Below are 20,496 nucleotides of genomic sequence, written 5' to 3' on the forward strand. Positions count from 1 at the left end.
AAGACATGTTATGCAAATGCACATAGGTTATTAACCATATTAATGAAAATAATCACGCAACAAGTGATCATTTCAAAATCATTATTTCAAAACCGTGAAATAGAAATAAATGGCACATTATCAAAAGCACAATCTGGCACAGAAATGTATAGTACAACAGTGCAAACAGAGGCAATGACATTATAAAAATATTCAAGACAGTGTCCAATTACAGTACTTAAGACATACAAAATATCAAGGAATGATTTAAACATGAATGAAGAGAATATTTAAAATGCTTTTGAATTTTGTTTTTAACATGACACCATGACAAGTCCTCTTTAACTGCATAAAATGTAATTCACAGAATTCTAGTGTAGTGGTAGTCTGTATAAGAGAAATACAGACACACACAAACATGTCTTTCATGTTCTTGTCTTTGACCGGAATACGTTCCCAGGAATAATACTGTATTGCTGACTGATTGATGCTTGGTGTCTAGTGCATTTCTCTGCAGCTTGATGGTGATGCTATTAGTATGAGGTCAGCTCAGTCTGATGATGTCACACAATTAGAGAGTCTCTGCTTAGATGAGTGGTCTGTTAAAAAACACCAAGAGCCACACATTAGACACCCATTAGCACATTTGCTGATGCATTGTTAGTGCAGCAGTCTGATGCAGTACTACAAGCCCATTAGAGTTAGCGATATCATATGTGGCACATACAGTTAGTAAACACAGAAACCCTGCCTGAGAAATTAACAGTTTTGATTATTCAAAGCAGACTCTTATTTATACACATTCTTGTAAAGAATAAAATTGATATTTCAGCATTCAAAATATAACATACAATGAACATAATTTTAGCTCTTGATTATATTTTTGAGTCCCTCTTAGGAAATATGTATGAAAAAGTACAAAAATTAGATATCCAATCAGATATTCATACAGGTAAACATACAGGAAATTCTATTTAGTGTATCAAATCAGGTAGCTGCAAAATGAGCATCATAGTTTCTCCAGTCAGTCTAGATGCTACCTAATTTAAAGGGATAGTTCACCCCAAAATGAAAATTCTCATTATTTTCTCAACCTCATATAATGTTCTAGATGTGTATGACTTTCTTCTGCAGAACACAAACAAAGATTTTTATCTCAGCTCTGTTGGTCCTCACAATGCAAGTGAATGGTGACCAGATCTCAGAAGATCCGAAAAATACAAAGGCAGCATAAAATTGGGGGCCTGGGTAGCTCAGTGGTAAAAGACGCTGGCTACCACCCCTGGAGTTCGCTAGGGAGTCACATGGGGTAACCTGCTCGTGGTCGCTATAATGTGGTTCGTTCTCGGTGGGGCACATGGTGAGATAAGCGCGGATGCCGCGGTGGATGGCGTGAAGCCTCCACATGCGCTATGTCTCCGTGGCAACGCGCTCAACAAGCCACGTGATATGATGCGCGGATTGATGATCTCAGACGCGGAGGCAACTGGGATTCATCCTCCGCCACCCGGATTGAGGCGAATCACTACGCGACCACGAGGACTTAAAAAGCACACTGGGAATTGGGCATTCCAAATTGGCTGAAAAAGGGGAACCCACCCACCCACCCCCCCCCCCAAAAAGGCAGCATAAAAGTAATCCATAGAACTCCAGTGGTTTAATCCATGTCCATTTCCAAAAAGGAGTTAAATATTTTGGTCTGTTCTCACCCAAAACCAACTGTATCGCTTCAGAAGACATGGATTAAACCACTGGAGTCATATTTTATACTGCCTTTCTGTGCAAAGTTTTTGTACCCTCATAGAAAACATTAAAAATAAATAATAATTATAATAAAATAAATTTGACTTTTACTATACCAGCAAGGCTGTTCCAATATCATTCTCTTTAAAACTTTAGGAAGCTTTCTAGGTGTTAGGATGAGAGATGCTAGGATTCTCAGAGCTTTCAGATGTAACTCATAAAAAATATGGATGGCGCATAATCGTCTGTTATAGTTGGTGAGCTCTGAAATGTTTCTTGTTTGTGATATTTTGAGGTACTGCTAGTTTTCAAGCATGGAACCTTTCTTGGGTTTGTGCTCTTTAATGTTTTGTCATTGCATTTTTACAATACATCTTGGTGGCATTTCAATCTTGTCTTCTGAGGCTTGAAGAAAGAGCTGTCTTTAAATCTTTCCACCCTTCAATGTACAAACCTAAAATAGCTCCAGCCCAGATGTTTATAATAACTCACCAGTTTCCTGGGTTTGCTCCTGTCATCCCTGCGCTCCTGTAGTGTATGGCACAACCCTTGGGGTGGATGTGTGTAAGAAAAAGGGCGCATGCTAGGATCAGTAGTCCTGTAGCGTTCCCTCCCTGTACGCTCTTCAGTTCTAAACCTCTCCACCTCCCTCTCAGAGTATGGAGGTAAAGGATCATCCTCTTCAGGCCGGTTGCTAGGTGACCTGCTATTGTAACGGTTACTGCTCTTCTTGGAACTGTCTTTTGAGGGGGTGTCACTTTCATCATCAGTCCTCCCACCCTGCTCTCCATGACCCCTGGCCTTGCTCTCCAGCAGATTGTTTAGGTAGGTATCATCATATGACCTTTGACGAGCAGCATAATGCTCACTGTCGCCAGTGTCACGCCTTTTATGGGGGGAAGGTGTCGAGCCTCGACGACGCCAGGCATCATAATCATCATCATCGGAACAACGTGGGCCATCTCGGTATGACATGCGATGGTCCTGTGGCCTTGGGCCCATTTCGAAGTCTCGCTGAGGTCCACGGAAGTCATCTCTCTGACGACTGTGTGGGCCATACGACAACGCAAACTCTTCCAGTTCGTCTAGTGACCCTGTGCGCCCCCTGGTATCAAAGGCTTTGCGGGGTAGGTGCTCTGAGTGGTAGTTCCATCTGCACAAACAGCCATGATAATATTAGTACACACTAGACACTGTAGATTTGCTCCAAAACCAAGTGAGCTGCTTCCAAAGGAAGCATTTTTAAGGCATCATAGGCGCACTCCAGACACAAAGGCTGTTCCAAAAGATAGGCATCTTTATTGTGCTACCTTCACTTATGCAGTAAAAAGTGGTAATTAGGGTTGTCAACAGGGCAAAAAAATGTAAATAGAATGTTTTACCTAAATGTTACCGTAATTCGAATTATATAAACATTTTAAAGGCATTGTTTCAGTTACCAGATCACCAGATTTTTTTCAGTCTCGTGCAGGAGTGATGCTGTGTCATGTTAAAAAGAAGCTTTAAAAAGTATATGGAGACACGTGCTCTTTTGTATTCATTTCAATGTATGTTATGTTAGGTCATTTGAACAAAAAAGTAATTGTCATCATCAATTCTTGGTACTCATCCAAAATTAAAATGCACAGTTTTAGAATTAAATAAAAATGTTTTGTTTTGAATTTTAATTTGACAGCCTTAGTGGTAACCTGCAATTGTTATCTTAAGGAGTTATTTCTACATGATCTAACCCTTACAATTACTTTTGTTGGTGTAATGTAATGTATTCAGGTTGATTCAGTGATGTTAAATAATATTTTGTACTTAAAACCAGTTAATTTAGATGTTACCACATGAAGCACATTTTCTAGGTTAACATTTTTTTTCAGTGTAGGATGTTTTGTTTTAGCCAAATTCTGTGACAACATGGTATGTATCCTTCATAGACAATGCAATCCAAGACAACATGTAACAACATCACTGAAAAACTAAAATCCAAGATAGCGGACAAAGCGAGATAAATGTAGATTGATAAATGTACTTACAATTCATTAAATACTGAAAAGTATAGATAAAAATGGTTGAAAATAATCAAAACTCAAAACTATTCAAACTTAAAATTCCTAAATTTGTATGTGCTATGTAAATTTATGCTTATTTTATGCTTATTGAAATCAATTGTGAGTCAAGTCTCTCAATTTGTTTGACGCACAGAATTGCTTTCCTATTTAGAGTGTTCCAAATCAGTCGCTCTTGATGTCCCATGATGGTTATGATGCTGCCTATGTAGGCAGGAGGCAGTGGGGGTGGTGCGAGGATTTTTTCACCTTCTGTCAGGGTGGACCGCTGCACCCCCCACCCTCCACCCCAGAACCGCCACTGGGAGCTCACTATGACTTGGAACAGACACTACATCTATAGCTAGAGCCAAACTATTCATCAGGTGTCAAACATGCTAAAATATTATGCCATGTCACAGTTGTTTGCATCCACACACACACTGAAATTGTACCTGTTGTCATGTTCGTCTAGAAAGTGATTGCTCTGATATTGTGAGGGGCGGAGCGCATGGCCAATTGATGCTGCTCTGAGACGTGGCTGGTCAGTGTGGTCACTGATAGGTGGCAGTGCCTTCCTCTGGACTTGCCGATAGGTCTGCCTGAAGTCTAAATCCCCATCATGCAGAGAGCTTAGTTCTGATAGGCTGCCAGCTGCTGACACAATGATATTGTTACGGAGACTTGATGTTCTGGCATTCTGTTACAATCACACCCACGCAAATAACACAAGCACAGTGAACTGTCTGTAGCCTGCACCAGAGAAAGTATATAGTGTTATGGCAAAAAAGATGCACCTGGTTTGCATATAATGAATTCACTGACATGATTAAGTAACATGCACAGTCACTTCACTATTTTAGGATAGATGTAGAAGGCAATTCCACTGGCATGCTAAAAGCTTTCACACTGTTACAGAAAGTAAATTGGTCCCTTGCCTTAAAGGGACAGTTCACTCTAAAATGAAACATCTGAAACATGTCAACACCTACTCACCTTATGTAATTCAAAACACATATGATTTCTTTTCTGTGGAACACAACATGTTACAGAATATCCAGGCTTCTCTTATTCAAATTTATTCAAATACAGAAACAACTCTCTTGATTTATCCAACCACAATGTCTCTAATCATTTTAAATAACCTGCACTGGATAGACCTTGAAGTCTGGATTTTTTTTTAAGATGACAATGAAAGTTACCAGCAAAGAGAATGTTAGTAGAGTTTGACTTGAGTTAGATGACAAGTTCTTGAATAAAATGCAGATGCCTTTTCACTTGCACTGGAAAGATGTGGTCAAAAATAAGCCAAGGCATTCAAATAATTATAATTTCATTTTACACATGTTGTTGCATGGATGAAAATGAGCTTTTCAAATTTCTGTTATTGTCACTTACCTCCAGCTATATTGTTTTCTACTGAACGAGGCACTGCAGTCAACTTGGGTTCAATAAGAGATGGTGGTGCGGCTGGAGAAACCACAGGAACAGAAGGAACATAGTAAGGTTGATACAAGGCAATCTGAGGAGGCTGACTGCTCTTTGCCATCTTCCCTGCTTCATACACTAGAAAACAAAAACAAGGGGAAAGACTTTAGTCTGGTTAAGGGTGATTATAAGTGTAGATGAGATGTGCACTATGGTGTGGGATAATATGGCTCATTAGATTTTCCACAAACTTGTGGAGTCCAATGTCAGCTTGAGTGCAAGCTTTCAGTATAGCAAAAAAGAAGAGCATGCAAAAAATACATAAAAAAAAAACAACCCATTACTAAGAAAGTTTTCAAATGAACTTTTCACTCAAATTTGAATGCAGATAATATATAATATATAATCAAAATAGAAGTATTTTCTCTAGTGGTCTCAGACTTTTGGACCCCAGCTGTATGCGAGTGGACGTGAACTTACAGTGTTTTGGACAGCAGCATGTATCTGGACAGCAGCAGCAGCGTACATAACAACAACAGGAGTGAGGGCAACACTGACACCAGCAGATCCCAACCAACAACAGGAAGAGAACGCTGCCCAGCATGACGACTCCCACAAATACCCACTCTAAGAGAGACACAAGAAAGAAAAAGTTCTCTGTGAAAATACTGGCTGGTGAAATAATATATCAGATTCATTCAAACTTGGATGTCACGTCAGGATGGACGAATATCAGGATGTGATCTAAGACTGAAGAGTGACACATATAAATGTGTCAGGAAACTTGGTTTCCGTGGCAAAGCTGGCAAGCAGATCCTGGAGGAAATGCTGTCCTGAAATAATTTTTCCCCACAGGAAATAAAGCCTCTGATCATGACCAGTCTCAAGGGAGAGTGGGTATGATTCAGACCCTCTTATCTGGGCTCTCTACAGGCCTAATGATGAATTTCCTCTGGGCATGATCTGAAAATTCTAAATGGCATTCATTGCAGAGCAAGATGCAGATACTCTTCATTCTCAAGAATGTTCATACATTCATATACATCTCTGAGCACAGCAGCATTATAGGATGTTGACTTGTTACTGATATTAAGTCATTTTGGAGGGTAAAGTGTTATTAGTAATGCACGTCACGTAATCAGTTTGCTTCTTGCAAGTAACAAATAAAGTAATTTTAATTTACTCCATTGTAGACCTTATTCACAGTAGCGCCATCTTTGATTTTTTTATGCAAATGAAAACTAGGCTGTGAGGGACAGACTTACCTCTTCAATGACATGCATGGTACAAAGCTGTTTAAAGCTCCTAGTTCCCATCTGATTTTCCACAACTCAAGTTGTCTGGAGTTTTTTGTCTACTGAATGTTCTTGTAAAGATATTTTTTTCAAAATTTTATCTGTGGAACAATTCAAAAACACTTTAAACTGCAGTACAGCCCACTGAAGAGACTGTACATCTATCCCTCACAGCCTCGTTGTCGTTCCTGTTAAATCAAAGATGGTGCTGATGTGAATAAGCTCTATACCCTAGTTACCTTTCAAATGTTCAACTTACTTGATTTTAAACAAAATAATGTTGTAAAATTAAATTTTAAAAGTAATGCAAAAGTTGCTAATCTGTTACAGTCCATAAAAAATAACAATGTAATATAATGAGTTACTTTTATTAGAGATTAATGCAATATTTCAATTAAGTACTTCAACAGTTAAGTGTGTCCTGAAAAGTAGCAATGTAATTTGTGGTTTCAAAAGTGAGTAGATCAGATATGTGTTGATTGGAGCATACTGGAGTGTGTTAAATGGAGCAGAGGATAAAGCAGGTGAGTTAGAGGACCTGTGTGAGAACATCCATTGGAAAGGACAGAGGGAAAGAGGAATGCTGTGGTATGGCAGGTGTACCTGGCATAATCTCCATATCAAACTCAGGCAGGATGTCATCCAGCATACCTATCCTACCTGGAGAAGGGAGAAGATCAGAAATGAACAGCAGCAGTAGGCAGCAGGTGAAAAAGTTCAAAGTTTAGGGCCAGTGGGCTATGTTAGTGGCTGCGGATTACTCAAAAGTGTAAATGAAAGCTGATTTGATGTTTTTTCCTGTTTGGACTAAATCAAGTAGTACAATCTCTGATAAATTCATTCAGGAATGCAAAGGTATGAACAAAGAGTGCATATTAACTCTACCAGTCAAAACTTCGGCCACACTTGACTGCACTTACGTTTTTCATGATCTTATAAATCTTTTGATCTAAAGGCTTATGCTTAAATGCTTTAAATTAGTTTTGTAAACACAAATTATACCTACGTATTAATTTTTCAAAAAAATTTTTATGGATGAGTTGGTTCAGATATGCCTAGTGTACAGTACATTGAAACTCCTTAAATACTATTTACAAAGCATCCCAAGTGGCACCTAATAAAGGTGGTTGACAGAATGCTCAGTGTATGCAGAAATGTAATCGAGACAAAGGGTGCCTATATTTAATGAGTCTAAATGATCTTATAATTCTCATACATTGTTGTGTTATTTAGTTAATCTGACTTTTCTTTTAAAATGTGAAAAATATTAATGAAAAAGTATAAGTGGGTGTGTCCAAACTTTCGACTGGTAGTGTATATGCATAGGCATGTGTATGTGTGATTGCATTCACTGACACATACTGAGGAATAAAGGGTGAGAGGTCAGTCACATTCTTTTCTGTAGGAGTTATTAAATTTAGGCCAATGCTGTATTTCTGTAGTTTTTGCTACATAATGGGATTTGACCATGCAATTTATGCTTGTAAATTAACAAAAGTAATAACCAAAGTAGAAAGTTAAATGCTTCCAAATGAACTTCAAGCATATTATCAATAGTTTGATTCAGTTACTAATGATATCATAATTCATGACATAACTATTTTACTTTCAAATCAACTGTGCAACAACAAATAACCTCAAAAATATGTTTACAAATACAAAAGACACCTACAGTAGAGATGTGAAGAATTAGAAAACAATGGTGGCTTTTTTTAAAGATCACTTGCCTGAAATGATTTCTGTATACAGCTCAACATCTGACAGTAATGATATGTCAACATGTTGCTGGATCCCAGGGAATATGCTTATGTTGATGTGTGCATTCATTCTGTATTTATATTTGGACTGAGCAACAGATCAGGTTCTCCATTCTGCACAAATGGAGAGTGGGAAAGAGACGTGTTGGAGGGGCTTTGATGGGGAGGACAGTAGAGAAATATGGGAGACTAATTAATCACACTGCCTCATTAGCCATCCTGAAAGAGTGGCAGGGGTATGCCATCACCAGGGAGACAGTGTTGGCATTGTTTGGAATTGAAGGGTTTCCCAGAGAACTGCCCAATCACCTTTCAAACATCCTCCCTGAGAGAGAAATGAAGGGGTGGCCTTACATGTACAGTCTATTTTACACTGAGTATAGACTTTGTCAATGCCTTGCACACTAGCAAAAATAAAAAGCATTCTCATCACCAAAATTGCACAGTTCACACAGTTTGAAGAGAATCTTGCTAAGCATTTAGTTAAACTGTCGACATGTTTATAGCTAGCCACCTAAATAAAAATACATTTAACAGCACAAAGATTTTAAGGTACAGTAACTGTATCACAAGGATGCAAGTTAATAAAGGACAACAGGACTGCCAACATGATCACACTGGATACTGACATGCTGCTTCTGCTGAATCACTGACAAGTACCATACCCCATTTTTTGGCATCAATTCAAACGTGTTCACCTTTTCCTGTGGTGCTACTGAAAGCGTGTTGTGTAAGCAATCTGCTAGACATGGGTTTGGGTCCCATGGAAACCAGCAAGTAATCTTCTTCACATAAACAATGGTAAGTGCAATTCAGGGTGTTGCATTTTCGCTCTGAAATAAAAAAATTTCTTCACTTAAGGTTAGATTTAGGGTTGGGGTTTGGGTTAGGGTGTAGAGTTAATAAAATGCATTCTTGTTGACTCTATTACATCATTTACGACTAAAAAGAACCAGTTTTTGGCGCCACCCTGTGGAAATTTCACCCGGAAACTGGTCAACCACACTTCCAGCTTCGGCCACCGGGGGCAGTGGTCCCAATGTTGGTAAGTACAGACCGATTTCAACAGCAGAACTTTCAACCTTCCGTCACCGAATTCACATTGCGATCAATCTAGGACCGCACACTTGCAATGCGTTGGCGAAGCCTTCACATCTGTGTTTGAGTACTTGCATAGAGTATGTCAATAGCCTAATATTTAGCTAACTTTGTGGCTAACTTTGTGTTTTGTATATTACAATAGCACATTAAAAAGGAAAGAGCACCAAACTGCCTCCTTTTTATATAGGAAAAGCATCAAAATGAGCTTGAATTCAAAAGTTGTATTTTAAACTCTACGTTTTTCAACATCCATCACCAAATATGAGCGTCAGAAACAAATCTGACCACTGTCATGGCAGATTTATCCCTGAGTGACAGGAAGTGCTGAGCTGGCAGACAGGCTGAGGAAAAATAGTATCCACCTCTCTCTGCTGTGCATGCACTGCCATCAGATTCCCTGTTACCCTCATTAAACCAATCGAAACCTGAGAGTACTGGGACCTCACACTAGAGGTAGAGAGGATGTGAGGGAAATTAATAAGAGTCCAACTGAAATCAAGAGCTAATCTGAAAGTAAATAAATTACTAGACAGTAAGTGCGATGGAATATAAAGGCTCAAAGTCTGGTTCAAAGACTTTGTCTGATTCGGTGATATTTCTTTCACTTCGTCAGCCAATTAAATCTTTATTACTCAGGGGACAGGAGTGGCTTGCTGCACTTCTCAACATATAGATAACACTCTGGCTGGTACTCCTGTCTAAGATTAGCCCTCTTTTTCTCTCTCTTGCTCTCTATCCTGATGGGTTTCACTACAATCACTACACCACACTGGATTGTTCAGGAGGCCCTGGCATCCTCTGGCCCCTGAAAACCCCTTTGTTCCCATGGAAACGGCTTAAGACGTGGCTTATATTGCTCGCGTCAATAACTGCCAGTTATTTAGCTTTTGTCTGGCATGAGGCATCTGACTTTCCTTTGGCCAGCTGACACAGAAATAACTTATGCCATTAGGGTCAGTCAAACTGCACCAAACAAATGGTTCCTCTCTGCAGTGATCCTGTCCAGGATGTGTAGAATATGTGAGGTTGTCCTGATCTACTGAAGCACAAATGAACAATTGAGTCTCTTATTAAGGATCTGAGCCCTGTTCAGAGGCATGCACCGTTTGGTTGTTACCATGGTAGCACTTGTAAGAGCACTCAGGAATTCAGACAGAGACTGGCATGAACAATCAGACACAATAACCAAGCATACAAACACAAACAAACATTTTTGGACTGCAAGGCACTAAAACAAGAATAAAATGTTTATTTTTTCATGGAAGATTCTATAAATAATCACAAATATTAAAGAAATACAGTAGTTCACCCAAAAATGAAAATTCTCTCATCATTTACTCACCCTCATGCCATCTGAGATGTGTATGTCTTTCTTCTACTGAACATAAACAAGGATTTTTAGAAGAATATTTCAGCTCTGTAGGTCCTGACCTTTAAAGCTCTAAAAGTCACACAAAGGCAGCATAAAAGTAACCTCTAAGACACCAGTGGTTTAATATATGTCTTCTGAAGCAATATGATCACTTTGGCTATGAAACAGATCAATATTTAAGTCATTTTCGACACTGTAAAGAAATCCTGTTAAATTTACGGTAAAAAACTGGCAGCTGTGGTTGCCGAAATTCACCGTAAAAAGGTGTTGTATATTGATTCTGTATATGTGTGTTCTGCTATGTATATATTTAATGGTTGAATCAATAAAAAAATGTTAATCGGAATAAATAAATAAATAAATAATGCAAAAAAACATTAACTAAACTGCATCAAATATTACACAGAACTGATATATGTCATAACTGATGTTAAAATTAAGAAGAAACACTATTCCCATAAAATATCATGAAATGTAATGGGTCACACAGGGAATTCTGGGAATGCCAGATTTTTTTTTTTTTTACCGTAATTTTAACAATAATTTACCGTACATATACTCTCTTGTTAACACAATATACATTTTCACAGTTAATTATATGGGAAAATCATACTTTTTACATCTACATTTTTTTACATTTTACCGTAAAACTACATGTATTGCCTTTTTAAATATATATATTTTTAAATTACAGTATATTTTAAGGTAAATACCCATTTATAGACATTTTTAACAGTGTCTTATAAATCTCCAATTTCACTTTCACTTTCTTCCACATTCAAAAAATTAAAGTGTTGATTTATAGTACAGTTTTTAATAGTAAAAAAAGGACTTTAATATTCATCTGTTTCTCACCCACACCTATCATTCCACTTATGAAGATATAAATTAAACCACTCGAGTCTGGATTGATTACTTTTATGCTGCCTTTGTGTGATGTTTGGAGCTTCAAAGGTGTGGTCACCATTCACTTGCATTGTAAGGACCTACAGAGCTGAGATACTCTTCTAAAAATCTTTGTTTGTGTTCTGCTGAGGAAATAAAGTCCTACACATCTGGGATGGCATCGGGGTGAGTAAATAATGAGAGAATTTTCATTTTTGGGTAAACTATGCCTTTAAGAAGCCACTCACTGACACTGTTTTGAGCACTTTCAACACATCAGTCTTTTTTTTTTTTTTTTTTTTTTTACTTAATTACCCTGCTAAAAGACACCATCTAAAACCAGCAAAAGGTGGTTTGCTGGTCTTAGCTGGTTTAAGCTGGTCTCAAGCCTCCCACCTAAAAAGTGCCCAAAACCCCTATAAATCCCACCAAACAGACCAGCCTGATCAGACTGAAAGACCAGCTTAGACCATCAAACCAGCCTAGGCTGGTTTAAGCTGTTTTTTTCCAGCAGGGTATAGAGATATCAACTGACTTTTGTGGTGTTTGAGGAGGATGTGTTGAGGACGTGAGACTCACCCTGCACCAGCAGCTCGACCTGGCCTTCATTTTTCCCTTCCAGGTCGTCAGCAATGATCACTTCACAGAAGTACACACCACTGTCTCCCCATTGCAGCTGTCCAATGCGCAGGTCTGCTTCTGAAAAACCAGAACATATTACATATATTACAGGGTCATAACCTAAAAACCTATCGCTAACCTAACTGGTTTATTAGTTTGTGTGTAATTATTTTATTTGATTTTTTGGTCTGATTAGTATTTTTATTATTATTATTATTGTTATTTTATTAACTAAAAATAAGTTAAGAATTGTATTTTGGAAAAGACATAAAAGCAAAGTACACTGCTTATTATTACAGTAATTATAATCAGTTATAAATATTTTCTTCACCAACATTTTTTGGTCACCTATAGTTATTAGGTGACTTTGCAATCCATTCTCGAATGATCTCGCAGTATCTCAGACCATCATTTTTGAAGGTGAAGTGTATAATTTTTTGACTGATTTCAAACAGGTTTTCTGAACACTCTCCCCATTTTCCATTGGTGGGACAAACAGATAACCCTGCCCCAAACTCATGCTATTGATTGAGTCAATGATGCTGTGTCGTGCTGGTCAGGATTAAACAAACAGAGCAATGCTTTCATAGCGTCACAGTGACTGGGTTTCCATCCACATACTGGTATTTGCATTTTGGGATATCACATAAAAACTGCTGGATGGAAACACCAAGATGTGAATACAATTTCCAAAATGCGCATAAAAATGTATATGATCACTTGAGTTGGATATTTTTTTATTCGATAAGAAGAAATGCGTATAAACTATGATGGAAACACTTACCGAATAAACTCCTATTGAATTTATTAGGAATACAAGATGCGAATTTAAAAAGTAATGTGACAAAATAATTCGTTCATAACTGGACTAACCAGTGGACCAATCATCACAACTGAAATGTTGCTCTGGTCATCCTGAAAATCCAAAGCCTGTAAAGAGGTTGCAGAGTCAATAAGTCAAATACAAATTTGAACTGTGCGGAAGAACAGGTTTATTGACACTTTGAAAAATATCTTATACACCAATTAGCCACAATATTAAAACCACCTGCGTAATATTGTGTAGGTCCCCCTCGTACTGCTAAAACAGCGCCAACCTGCATCTCAGAATAGCATTCCGAGATGCTATTCTTCTCACCACAGTTGTACAGAGCGGTTATCTGAGTTACCGTAGACTTTGTCAGTTCAAACCAGTCTGGCCATTCTTTGTTGACCTCTCTCATCAACAAGGCATTTCCATCCACAGAACTGCTGCTCAGTGGATGTTTCTGTTTTTGGCACCATTCGGAGTAAACTCTAGAGCCTGTTGTGTATGAAAATCCCAGGAGATCAGCAGTTACAGAAATACTCAAACCAGTCCATCTGGCATCAACAATCATGCCACAGTCCAAATCACTGAAATAATTTTTTTCCCGATTCTGAGGGTTGATGTGAACATTACCTGAAGCTCTGCATGATTTTATGCACTGCAGCCACATTATTGGCTGATTAGATAATCGCATGGATGCTTGTTGGTGCCAGATGGGCTGGTTTGAGTATTTCTGTAACTGCTGATCTCCTGGGATTTTCACACACAACACTCTCTAGAATTTACACCGAATGGTGCCAAAAACAAAAAACATATAGTGAGCGGCAGTTCTGTGGATGGAAATGCCTTGTTGATGAGAGAGGTCAACAGAGAATGGCCAGACTGGTTCGAACTGACAAAGGCTACGGTAACTCAGATAACCGCTCTGTACAATTGTGGTGAGAAGTATAGCATTTCAGAATGCTATTCTGAGATACGGGTTGGCGCTGTTTTGGCGGCACGATGGGGACCTACACAATATTAGGCAGTGGTTTTATTGTTGAGGCTGATAAGGGTAGATCTGTATGGCAAAGGCATAAGGATAGAGGAACGCACACACACAGTGCTCCCAGAACTGTGACTTGCTGTCACTCCCAGACATGAGACAAGTGCTTTAGAGAACTTTGTCTGCATTTTTTAAACCACAAGTATTTTATTAATAAAACAGTCACAGTGGCTACAGTTTATCCAGAAGTGACAATTTTGTTCTTTTGAACACATGGGGATGAAAACACAGCTTTTTTGCATAAATTAAATTCATAACTTGGATAGAAACAAAGCTAGTGTTTTCACTTTTTGGGGGAATCAATCTACTGATGGCTTACTTATTGTTGACTGCATATTAAAGGGTAAGTTCACCCAAAAATGAAAATTCTGTCATCATTTACTCACCCTCATGCCATCCCAGGTGTGTATGACTTTTTGTCTTCAGCAGAATACATTTGAAGAAAAATAGAAAAATATCTTAGCTAGGTCCTTAAAATGCAAGTGGTGATCAGACTTTTGAAGCTCCAAAAATCACAGACAGTCAGCATAAACGTGATCTATATGACTCCAGTGGTTAAATTAATGTTTTCTAAAGCGACATGATTGCTTTTGGTATGAAAAAGATAAATATTTAAGTACTTTTTAACAATAAAGCATCGCTTCCGGTCAGCAACAGTATGTGCATGTGACCTAATCGCATTGGCATCTTCACGCAAGAACTGACGCACATGCGACACCAGGAAGAGCAGCGCTGTTTACAACTGAGTAGAAGGAACGCTGTACAGAAGCTTCATTGGTTTGGTTCAGATCTGTATTTGTATCTGTTTGTTTACTCACAATGGTGCGTTTGTGTGCTTATCCTGTCCCAACCGAGAGAAAACGCGAGATTACGTCTGTAACATGCCAACACGAATATGTCACATGGGAGACCACGTGAACTCAGTGCTCTTATGAACGTGTATACTGCTGCTGACCGGAAGCAATGGTTTATAATTAAAAAGTACTTAAATATTTATCTTTTTTGCACCAAAAGTGATCGTGTTGCTTTAGACGACATTAATTTAACCGCAGGAGTCGTATAAAAGACGTTTATGCTGACTGTCTGTGATTTTTTGGAGCTTCAAAAGAGAAATCTCCATTCACTTGCATTTGAAGGGCCTACTGAGCTAAGATATATTTCTATTTTTCTTCAAATGTGTTCTGCTGATGAAAGTCATGCACACCTGGGATATCATGAGGGTGAGTAAATGGTGAGAGAATTTAAATTTTTGGCTGATCTATCCCTTTAAGATGGGATAAGAGATAGTATTTTATAATTGAAAAAATGACATACTTCGCCTTTAAATAACATCAACCTTATTTAGTTACATTTACTCCAATCACTTTTAGCACCTACTGTTTATTCAGTAAGAAAAACACATCATTCATACTTGTAATCTATCTGTAATATTTTGTCTGAACAATTGCTGTCTTTGTGGGAGGTGACTGGAGGAGGGAGAACTTGAAGAGTTGGAGGAGAGTGTTTGCGTTTGATAAGGAAAGCAGTGGGGGTGTTTTGTGAGAACTTTATGAGGTCCAGCCCCCTGACCATTGTGCATCCTAGGAAAAACAGCCCTATTTAAGGAACAGGAAAACACAGCACAAACAGCTGGGTTTCCTCACGGGGGAGACAGATAATAACACACAGGATTGTAGACCTGAGTGCAGAGGAGGCTCAAATTAAATAATAATGTTATAAAAGTTGAGTTTATTATACAGTGGCCTCGAAAAGGATTTACACCCTTAAGTCACAATTAAAAATGTATTAATTTTTATAGCATTATAACAAAGTATCAAACCAGGTGGCTTCTGCAAACAAATGATGCTAAATTATTAATTCTATTAGAATTAAATTAATTTCTTCTTAGCCATTTTGTACTTACTATATACCAACTTGTACCAAGGTCAATTTAAGTAGATAAACAAAGTAAGTTCTTCTCAGGTTTGCACAGGTGCCCTAGCAGAACAAATACAGGTGTCATTTTGTCACATTAGAGTTTGACAAGCAGAAAGTGAACGCTTTTCGTCTTTATTTTGAACAATACATCTGTTGTTTTATCATTTTGAACCAAACAAACTTTTTTTGTAAATGGATTTGCTTAAGTGTGCTTGTGTCATTTTTCTTTAAAATAAATGCAACATAGTTTGATGATTTGTTATCTAATGCAATGACATTCATACATTTTTAAATGCGACTTAGGTGTCCAAATACCTTTTGGGTCAACTAGCTCCACAAATGGCTCTAATTGTGATGTTATTAAATTGACTTCATTAGATTTTTACCTAGTTAACAGTGAGTTTGAGACTAATCCGTTGACTTGACTAGTTAATATACAACCAGGAAGTTCCCCCCTCCGAATCATTAAGTTTGGTATTTCTACATTCCAAATAACAAATGCTAACTTTTTAATGTGCCACTTCCTTTGCAAACACAATAAAGGTTAACATGGTTAGTATCAGATTCATGAACATATTCGGCCCTATAATGGACAAAATGTCACCTCTAGTCCACCTAAACCACCAGCTAAAAAAGCACTTGTAAAATACTGCAGAGTGCAGAGACACATTACTGTTGATGATGGAGATGTCTCTTCCTTTGTAGTGTTCCGCTAAGGTCATGGAAGCTCCCTGTCCAGAGGCCACTATGCGAACTGTGCGGCCCTTGTCAGAGCAGTCCAGATGGGATGTGGCACCCAGATCAGAGACGTGGACCCTCATGGTCTCTGGAAAGGTGAAGGAATCCCGAGTGCGGTCAGTACAGTAGGACTTATACCACCATTGTACCACGGCAGTTTGAGTAGAATGGGTGGTATAATGACACGGAAGAACGATGGAGGAGAACAGCATTGCAAACTTCTTTTCATCTTTCACAATCACCTGTACACCATTGCAACTTTGCACTGTGACAAAGAGAGAGAGAGAGAGAGAGAGAGAGAGAGAGAGAGAGAGAGAGAGAGAGAGAGAGAGAGAGAGAGAGAGAGAGAATGAAACAGTGAGATAACACATTAAACTTTATTTGGTGTTTAGGGTTAGGGTTAGGGTTAGGGTACGGTTAGGTGACCCTACCTAACCCAAACCCTAACCCTAGCCCTCATTTCCACCACAGAATAAATCATGATTTGAGATGGTGGAGATGACATTTGTTCATGACGGTTCAGAGAAAAAGAATGATTATCCTGTGATGCATGTATATCCACTGTTGGACATTCATCGAAGACTATTTAAATACACTAATGAGTTTAAAAGTGTTAAGGGAATTTGCAACCCATAGTTAAAGAAACACCCATTGCTTAATGACAGTAGCACAGTTGCACTTGTCTAGCACCAGGAAGTAAGCTATGATAGGCAGAAAGCTACATCTGTGTTGCAAATTCCTTATTGCTTTTATAGAACCGTTAGGACAGTTAGCATTAGGACACAGAAAACCTACTGATATGTGGTGAAAGCACAAAAGTACAAATTTAGGGGAACAGCACACATACCCATCAGTTAAGAAAGTCATGCAAATTCAAAGAAACAGTGAGCAACAACTGTAATGACCTGCTCATAATTAGTATTATGGTGTTTGAGAGCCTTAAGTGTAATGGTACATTCCACATTGTCAGACACAGGCATGTGGTCATTACCCAAAGCCTTTTCTCAGACTAGACATGACCAACCAGTAGATCAAACAAAACCATAATTTTACTCTAGAGAGTTCCTCTCCTAAAGAATGCTTATTCGCACCATTCCAAAGGGCACTCACTCAGTCAGCTAGAGATTATGAGGTAAGACAAACGAGATGACCTGAAAACACAAATGCCCCAAAACATCTGGATATGGTCAGTCAGAGCATTTGAGTGTGTGTTTGTGTGCCTAACCATGAAAGAGTGCATTTTTCCAGCCATGTGTGGGAGATTATGGAACAGCAAGCTGGACAAAATCAAAGAAGCGCCTGAGAGGAGGATCTGCTGGTGGGTGTGTGAGAGAGACAGAAAGAGAGACAAAGTAAGAGAGGATGAAGTGGGGTGAGGTGGGATGGATAAGTGTGAGTAAAGAAAAGTTAAATTCCATGCTGTGTAGGGGGTGTGGAGAGGTGGGGGTTGTCATTTTTGGAGAGACGTCCCCATGGTTTTGGGGTGGGTTGGTGAAACCGACATATTCTGAGCAACTTTGTAGAAAAATGGGAGAAAGCAAGTTGAGTCCAAGTAGGGAGGAGGTCTCTCCCACAGACTGAGACATTTGTGATTACCCTATTTCTCAACAGGGTGGAGAACACTACATGCAATTATACAACTGTAAGTGATGCATTGTAGCCTTAAAGGAAAAAGAGCAACTTCCTACACATTTTCCTAGTGCAAGTAAGAATGATCTGGGGAAAGCAGACAAGTATTCAGGATTCCATTCTGCAATACTCAATTCAGGCTGGTTGGGGGTTCCTTCTTTTGTCCTGTCTGTTGCCTGTTGGACTCATTTGTTTGGCATTATAGTGAACCCCCCACCCCCCACTAAGACTCAGTGCAGGAGGAGGAAGTTTAGGTCCCACCAATAAGATACAATCATTGACATCCATGAACATCCAGATAGGTTTAAGAGATTTAAAACAAGCCGTTACAAGCACCCTCATGTGTTCATTAATTACAGGAAGGCGTATTGGATAATATTGCAATTAGTAGCTATTGCAAATAGTATTCTTCTTCGCCAGCTTAAAACAACTTTTCCCTAAAATATTTATGCAAATTCACATAATTACGGTATAGAGAGGGATATTTACGTAGCTATAAGTTTACTATTTTAGTTCACTTGAGTCTTTAAGTAAATATACCTTACTAATGAATTTAAAGTTCGCCACTGAAATGCTCATAAGCAACTATCATATTTTGTATCGTCTTGGGTGCATCCACCCTTCAAGAACTGACACAATGCAGCTTCACTCCCTGACACACATTCCAGCAGCACTTCCCACAATTCTCCCCCACAACAAAAACTTTAGGATGTTATATAGTTTCAAATAACATATTTTCTCAACAGTATTTTTAAAGAAGGCTAACATTTAAACTGTAAATTCCTTCTTCTACACTACACATAGCTCCTCCATTATCAACAATCATCAGTAATAAAGATATTGATTTACATCTAATTTATAAAGGCAATTATTAAGTTTATTATTAATATAAGTTATTAACACTGTTCTTGGATATAAGACACATTTGACAATTAAAAGGGCTCAACAGAGAATCCTTAACTAAATTAATTTCATTAAAAATGTTGGTAACACTTTACAATAAAGTTCCATTTGTTAACATAAGTTAACTACATTAGTTAACATGAACTAAGAGTGAACAATACTTTTACAGCATTTATTCATCTTTGTTAATGTTAATTTCAACATATACTAATACAGTGTTAAAATCAAAAATAGTGTATAACATTAGTTAACACATTATGAACTAACATGAACTAACAATGCACAATTATTATTATTATTTTTTATTTTTTATTATTAACTAACATTAACAAAGATGTATAAATGCTGTTAAAAATGTATTGTTCTTTGTTAGTTCAGGATAGGCCTACCTAATGAGTTAACTAATATTAACCACCGGAACCTTTTTGTAAAGTGATACTAAAAACATGTATGAAATGAAGGTTGTTAATGAAATGTGTAAATTGCACATGCATTGTCAGGTCTTCATTTAAATTGACTATAGTCAAAAACGTTACTAGGGCCCGAAAGCAATCTATAAATAAAGTCGGGCTGAAGGCTCTCTAATAAAAGCTATAAACCTGTTGCAGTTTTTTTTTTTTTTTTTTTTTTTTTTTTATACGATTTTCTATAGTTCTATATCGCAATCAAATGGACAATATATATATTTTTTTTAAAAAACTCACGTGAAAATAGCATAAATAGTATCCAAAGACCCTGTAACAAAACCATGATCCAGTTTCTTGGTTTTGTTTTCCAGGGATCTAGTCCATCTTCCCCTGGACTGTTATTCGTTTTATCTCCGCTGAGATAGTCAGAATGAGTGAGCGGACTGTACCACTATTCCAAAGGGTGGAAACACAACGGTAATAAATTACAACTAACACCAATATATTAAAACATGCTAAACAGTTGAAAATAAAAATCTTTCGTAATCTTTATAAAAAAATAAAAAACATTTTAAAAAAAGAATAAATATGTTGTACTCAATGAAACCAATGACAAGGCGAGATCATAAACCACTATAAAACCCCAGTGAGTCTACCTATCTTTTCAGGTGGATGCGTCTAAAAAAAAAAAAAAAATTGCAATATATTGTATACAAACGTAAAAAAAAAGTTTGACTTTACGATCTGATTTAAGAAATAAGAATGCAATTGTTGTATAAGCTTGCTTCTGTTGCAAAAACGTATTTTAAAAGTTCACAGAAATATTTACAGT

At 37.8% G+C, this 20,496-nt stretch overlaps 1 protein-coding gene across 2 annotated transcripts; it reads right to left on the reverse strand.

Annotated features, from left to right (window-relative positions):
* Nucleotides 1–67: 67 nt before the first annotated feature.
* On the reverse strand, nucleotides 68–20,102 carry LOC127448543 (immunoglobulin-like domain-containing receptor 2). Of its 2 annotated transcripts, XM_051711172.1 has the most exons (9): nucleotides 19,962–20,102; nucleotides 16,661–16,990; nucleotides 12,176–12,295; nucleotides 7,085–7,141; nucleotides 5,667–5,813; nucleotides 5,157–5,324; nucleotides 4,214–4,412; nucleotides 2,215–2,875; nucleotides 68–578 (listed from the first exon to the last, which is right to left on the reverse strand). In XM_051711172.1, exons 1-9 carry the CDS (start codon nucleotides 20,005–20,007, stop codon nucleotides 543–545), a joined length of 1,764 nt encoding a protein of 587 aa, XP_051567132.1. In that variant the 5' UTR covers nucleotides 20,008–20,102; the 3' UTR covers nucleotides 68–542. The 2 variants fall into 2 exon arrangements, with proteins under 2 accessions (XP_051567132.1, XP_051567133.1); XM_051711173.1 differs by lacking the exon at nucleotides 7,085–7,141.
* Nucleotides 20,103–20,496: the final 394 nt, after the last annotated feature.

This window comes from Myxocyprinus asiaticus, chromosome 11 (assembly GCF_019703515.2).
Source record: "Myxocyprinus asiaticus isolate MX2 ecotype Aquarium Trade chromosome 11, UBuf_Myxa_2, whole genome shotgun sequence".
In the NCBI taxonomy this organism is placed as follows: Eukaryota; Metazoa; Chordata; class Actinopteri; order Cypriniformes; family Catostomidae; genus Myxocyprinus; species Myxocyprinus asiaticus.